General features: G+C 35.6%; 1 protein-coding gene across 1 annotated transcript in view; it reads right to left on the bottom strand.

The window, feature by feature from the left end:
• The window catches only part of LOC109841056 (homeobox protein knotted-1-like LET6), a 6,886-nt gene extending 2,725 nt beyond the window's left edge, over positions 1-4,161 (bottom strand). The window contains 2 exon segments of the mRNA XM_020409920.1: positions 3,301-3,571; positions 3,671-4,161. Of these exon segments, the coding sequence (XP_020265509.1) occupies positions 3,301-3,571; positions 3,671-3,877 (478 nt within the window). The 5' untranslated portion in view covers positions 3,878-4,161.

The raw sequence follows: 6,806 nt of genomic DNA on the forward strand, positions 1-6,806 counted from the left end.
ATGAATGGGAATGGGCATTCCATTCTCACCCATTCTGGCATACCAAACGACGCGTAGGAGCATATCAACATGTGCTAAGCTACATACCCAGAGTAAGAATATGTATTGTCGTGTTTATTTAAGATGTTGTGACCTACAAATCAGCCTTCCAATCATATATTATGTGCTATGAATATGAACTACCAATATTAGGCAATAACTTGGAATTTAAACCAAAATTTTGGGGACTTCTAACACTTAACAGAGTTATCTATGGCTGTAAAAAGATCAAATCCAACTTGGATTTACTGGTTGTCCAAATAAAAAAACTTACATAAAAGAATAGAAACTGGATTCAGATAAAAGAATGGCGTGTTCCATTGAAATTCGGATTTCTTAGTGGGTATCAGGAGTGGTCATTTACTGGTATGATTCAAATAAGGCTACGGGTTTGATTTTGATAACCTAAATGCTTCAATCATCAAAATGATTGGATTGCCTCCAAGTATCATTTACGATCTAGCTTGAGGAGATTGTCAAAGTAGTGCAAAATGGACTCACCGTTGCCCATCCACTTAGTATATCATCCATACTCTAGTTAAAACTTAAATCACATTCTGTTTACATTAGATCCGACCTATTTGGACTACAACCTTGGCTTTAAGGTTACTTGTCTGCAAAATAGGTTCACAATGTACAAAAGCTGCAAGATCTCATTAATGGCAATGACCTTAATTCAAAACCCAACTGCTTAAGAACTACTACCTCCTCATCCCAACTTTGCATTCCAAACACCATATGAAATTAAATATGTGACCACATTCGCATAATACCTCAATTAGGCATAAGTGAAAATTCACTAAAACATAAGAATCAAACACACAATTTATATCCGATTTTCACCCAGAAAATGCCAAGATGTGTCAGAATAGATGAACTGCATGCTGACAAAAAACTGATCACAACTAACCAAGAGGCCACTTAGCAAAATCTAAATTTATAATAACTGATTTCCACTAACAATATATTAGGCATGCACACACATGTTAAAATACATGGTACTTAAATGACTCAGGATTTTTCATATAAAAATAATTCTTTTTAAAGGAAATGTATAGAAAGAATTTACGTTGATAAATACAGTCTCTACACAAGCAATTGTAAATACACTCAGATAATCAAAATAATACCTGTAGAAAAGACATTTTTAGAAATTTAATTTACAAATTCATAAAAAAAAATCATGCACAATAATGTAGATAAATCATATTCATAAAGATCCTACCAAAGTAGAATTTTTTATTACTTGCAATATCACCCTTTTTCATATTAGTATAATTATTAAGTTATTATTTTTTATATTATCATTATTGTTAGGATTTTTTATGGAAACCATCTCATAAATAGGATGTTTATGTAGGAACCACCTAAAATTTCTAAGTTTTACTAAAACCATCTAAAACGTATGTTTTCCCTTCAATCAACCCCCCACGTCCAATTTCTGTTGCCTTTTTGACCTAATTTCCATTAATCCCCTTAATGAGGGCACACGCCAAGCATGTTTTTCCTGAAAATTATCAAAGATATTATCAGAAATTTGGTCAAAAAGTCAACAAACGATCGTGGTGGTTGATTGAAGGTAAAACATAATTTTAGGTGGTTTTCATATAAATTGGAAACTGTAGGTGCCTCCTATACAATCACCCTAATTATTAGGTGGTTTCCACAAAAAACCCTTATTATTAATCATTATTATGACAAAGAGAAACATGCAGATAATGAGTGATTTTGCGCAATTAACATGCTTAAACTCATATATTGTTTACCAAGTATCTGCAAAACTTGAACACTTGATAGTAAAAAAATACAAAATGTGAAATGTCAAAGGTTAGAGATTCAAAAGGTAAAAGGGAGAAAACAAAAACCATCAGATTAAATAAATTATTTCACTAGCTGACCGATCTACATAGAAAATGCAGATTTTTCTAAACCTTCATTTGACAGTCTCCTAATTTCTTGAACAAGCTTCTTACGTCAATGAAAAACTGCAAAAAAATGCATTTTAAATGCCTGCCTTTCTGCCTATAAGATTCTGAAATGATAAACCTTAGAAGCAATTTCCTAGAAGAACCATTATATTGCAATATTATCAGGGAATAGAAAGTTTTCTTCAAGAATATATTAGAAATATTTACATAAAATATTATCTACAGGTACATTAATAGTCTCTATGGTTTCCACTTTTAACCTTTAGTTTGTCAAAGATGGATGATGTAAATCCCAAAACATTGGATCTTTCAATTCTCTTAAACTCCCTTTTAATAGTAAAAATGGCTTTTTATCATATTATCAAATTAGTGTCTACTCATTCTTGAAAAGTATACTATTAGCGATCTTATGTTTATAACCAACTAATCCTACAAAACAGCTAAACGTAAGTTAAACATATTATAAACTGGACCAAGCTCTTTGCTCACAAGGCATGGAAAAATGTTGGCGCTTATGTAGAAAAAATCTTCATGGTGATCATCTGAGTTTCAAAGCACAACATGTACCTAACATACAATATGATTCAGCACCAAAATATATGATAATAAAAAAAATCAAGCACAATAATGCCATCAAAGTATTAGAACAAAAAATCTACTTTCATATGAAAGTGAAACAACTAAATCCACATTCGTATCATCTAAGATATCATCACAGCAAGTGAAAATAAACTGGGTCAAAAAAATTACATGTTCTGATATCATAATGATCTACCACAACGCAACATTAAACATTAAATTTAAACAGTGAAGTTTTTTATTTTTAAAACCCTAAATCCCTCTTGTGAAAAAGAAAATTAAACATTCAACTTCACCTCAGAACATTGCCTTATAAAACAACTAGTCGTTTTCATGTGATCTTCTAAGAAAACAAAAACAGTAAACTACCAGAACGTACAGTCGCTTTCTCATGTTTTAAATAATTTATCTTTTTTTACCAAAAATAATCATTCAGAAAACTAAATATACATTCAAATCTTCCTCTTTAAAGGACACAACTCTCACCCATAAGGAATATCAAAGCCACTCCTTTCTAAGTAATGTCAAAGGAACTTAATTTGTGAACATTTATTATTCTAATACTTTAAAGAGAAAAAAAAAGAAATCTACGTATGAGAATTCCCATGCTTCTTGGAACAACAAGAGATTAATTAAAGAAAAAGGGAGAGTATTAAAAGCACAAACCCCACATGCACATGACATTAAACAATACTTATAGACCCAGAAATAATTAATTAACAAAAGAAAAAATAATTAAGTAGTGTATATAAACCTGGGTTAAGGGAGCTTGTAGAGGATGAGGAGAGGGAGAGAGACTTGAACTGAGCATCAATCCTTGAGAGAAAGAGCATGGCTTCTTTAAAGGGCTTTGAGAGCTCCTGCTCGTATTTGGTGAGCATCTCACAGTAGGCCTCCATGAACTGATCAAGAGCTGGGTCCCCCTCAACTGAGGCTGAAGATGAAGATGATGCAGCTCTCCCTATCATCAAGGATGATGAGCAAGCCTCCTCTAGCCTAGCCACCACCTCAGGTGGAGCCCCAACCTGCGCCAAGAACCAAGAAAAGCAAGGTTAGGGTTAGGGTTTTTTTTTTTTTTGGGTTTCTTGAAGTTTTTATTTTTATGTATTTTTTTTTGGGGGTACCTTTTGGCAGTTGATGTAAGCAGAGAGGAGCTTAGGATAGTGAGGGTGAGACATGATTTTGGCCTTGATGAGGCTGCTATCAAAGTCTTCACCATTGTTGTTTGCTTGATGAGTGGAAGGAGGAGGCAAAAGCAAAGGAGGAGGAGGCAAGAGATGAGAGATTCCTTCCCCAAATCCAAGAAAGCATGAAGGGTTTCTCGCCTCCATTGATACCTTAAGAGAGAGAGAGAGAGAGAGAGAGAGAGAGAGAGGAGGAGGAGGAGGAGGAGGACAAAATAAATAGGGCAAGCTCACTAGGGTTTTTGTTAGGTGGTTATCTCTTCATCATGGTAAATTGTAATTAGGAAAAGATTTGCTTTTTGAGGGGGAACTAGGCTTTTTGAGTTTGAGTATACGAGCATTTTGTCTCTTTTTTTTTCTCTTTTTGATGAGCTCCCGGATTTTGTGCTGGCTCAAGACTGTAGCAAATTTTTTGAGGAGCAGAAGAGGAGCAGGGTGTTTGTTTGCAGAAAAATCCTATGTTGCAGTTTCGTCAATTATTAAAATGCGACTGTTGTTGTAGTGCATGGCAAGTTGTGGTGGTGAATTTAGAGGGCAAAAAGGCATTATTTTTGGGAGTATTTGAGGGGTTCACGCGCAGGGGTTGCAGAGGGCTACGATCTTTTCCTTCCCAATGTAACCACAGCCACAGGGAAGTAAGAGTTAGCAGTAGTAGTAGTATATCTGAGTAAAGAGCGAGGGAGATAGAAATTTAATCTCGGTTTTGATGCACAATGTGCCAGCACCACTGAACACATAGGTAGTGAATTGAAGGGGGAGAGGAGAGTAGCACCCACTAGTAGCAGTACTACAGAAGTTGTCATAAATGAGGGGAATGTATGTATAATGTGAGGGTGTGTTTGTCAAAAAAGTTAAAATTGGATCGGTACTGAATCTGACCCAATTTTAACTTGTTTCTTATTTGGCTAGTGCCACTAAACCGGTTTTCTTTTGGACCGGGGGTCCAATCCGAAAGAAAATTGGTTTAGTACGAAACTGAGTCAGGACCCAGTTTTGTTCACTTTGCCAAACACACCCTAAAGGTAAATTTCATAAACCACACCCTTAGGTTTTGCCATTAAACCCCTTTGAACTTGGTTAATTTGTTGCGCTAAAACCTTTACTTTCAGGTGTCTCGCATGGCCTCCTAAAATTTTCAACTTTTCTCAGCAAATCCTCTATCGTTGAATGCCAAAATAGCAAAATACATTGCGAGAAACATATCCAATTTTAGTCATTTTGACGTTTATAGGCGACGGACCCCCTCATCCGCAGCCGACAATTTGTTTCTATGTGCATTTTTGTTTTTCGTCATTTTAAAGTGAGAAGAAAGTTGAGAGATGTTGAGGAAGTCAAGGGGACACCCAAAGTTTAGTAGGCTTAAAGGAGTAAATAAAACTTCATGGGTGTTTTGTCGCAATCACTCCAAAGTTCAAGTGGTTTGTGAAATTTGCCCTAAACTAATTTAGGGTGAAGTTTTTCTTACCGCCTTTGATCGTCGAAGTTTTTTCCCAGGTGCTTTCTCGTAGAGACACTATTCTGTTTAGTCTAAAATTTAGCCTGCGAAAGGACAATAAACATGTGGAGATACATAGAATTATAACATTCTTCAAAACTTCAGAGTTTTGAGCTGCGGCAATGATCTTTGAGAGACTTTTAACAAATTTATGTAGGATTTTCTCTTAAGACTATGAGAAAAACCTTGAGGAAATGTATTGGAATATAATTTCTAACCCTCCACGGTCCTTAATTTCTTGAGTCTACCAAGGCAAGGGAACGTCTTCCTTCAGATCAGATCGTTTTGCACTGTATTTTTTTGGCTAAAGGGGTCACATAAAAATAAGGACAACGAATGGGTGTAAACAGAAAACTATAGTTTCATTGATTGCCAAATGCCTACATTAAGGGGTCGTTTGGTTTTCTGAAAAACTAAGAAAAGGAAATCAAAACACCCGACACACCCATGTGAAGGTGTTTGATTTACTTTTTTTTTTGTGTTGAGAGAGAAAAAAGAGATGTGCATATGAGACATACTCACTGGTAAGATATAGAAATGTTAGGGGCACACCCCCAAACACAATCTCAACCACATCTCCCCTCCCTCTATAGTGCATTGGGCTCCACATCAAATTTTTTTAAAAAATTTGCTGTGGGACCCAATGCACTATAGAGGGAGAGGAGGTGTGGTGGAGGGTGTGGTTGGGGGTGTGCCCCTAGCACTACTCTAAGATAATAGCATCATGAGTCTCAAATTTAAGAAAACTCATTTGTTATCAAGAAGTCATGAAATAAATTTAAAAATATGAAAATAGGTCTGACGATCTATTTTCTCGTGAATAATCTCTCAAACTTGGGTTCTAGTAAATTAACTAAACAGCCCCTGATACGAAACAAAGAAGGGGGTAAAGGAGAATAATATTTGAGCCTTAATTGATGTGGATGGATTGCACCTCTCAATGCTAGTCTAGTTGTGGGTTTTGATTCCCTGACTCAGTGCTTTGCTAGTTCTCTTTGCCTCGATTAATGAACCCCCAAAAAAATTTTACTGCAAGTCTATCTCCACTCTTTTGTTCCTTCTCTCTCTCTCTCTCTCTCTCTCTCTCTCTACCATTATTGAAGCTAGCAATTTATCTGCACTCTCTTTGGCCTGTTGCTCTGATAGTGGGATGCTAGAGAATCGAAGGGAGGTGCAATTTTAAGAAAAATGAGGGGTGGTTTTATAATAGTTCTCTTTCTTGTCTGTGAAAAAAGGAATTGCAGTCAGAAAAGCTGGGTAAAGTGGTGGGCCCTTGGGAATGTCTCTATCTGTCCCTTTCTCACTCTCTGTTTTCCCTCCCTTTCTCTCTCTAGATTTAGAGATATTTGGTGCTTACGTAATTAGGTGAATCATTTATTAAATAAGGTTTATGCAGTTAAGCTTGTTTGTTTAAGGAAGAAATGTTACCTGGGATTAGGACAGTTTAGTTCACTTTTAAGGTGACAAGTTAGCTAGTAATTTTTTAATCAAGATAATTTATTAGAGTTACTAAATGATTTATCAGTTGATGGAACTCTATATATCTGAAAATCAAATGAATTTTGTTCGTTCAGAAGTCTC

Source organism: Asparagus officinalis, chromosome 5, assembly GCF_001876935.1.
Source record: "Asparagus officinalis chromosome 5, Aspof.V1, whole genome shotgun sequence".
NCBI lineage: Eukaryota > Viridiplantae > Streptophyta > Magnoliopsida > Asparagales > Asparagaceae > Asparagus > Asparagus officinalis.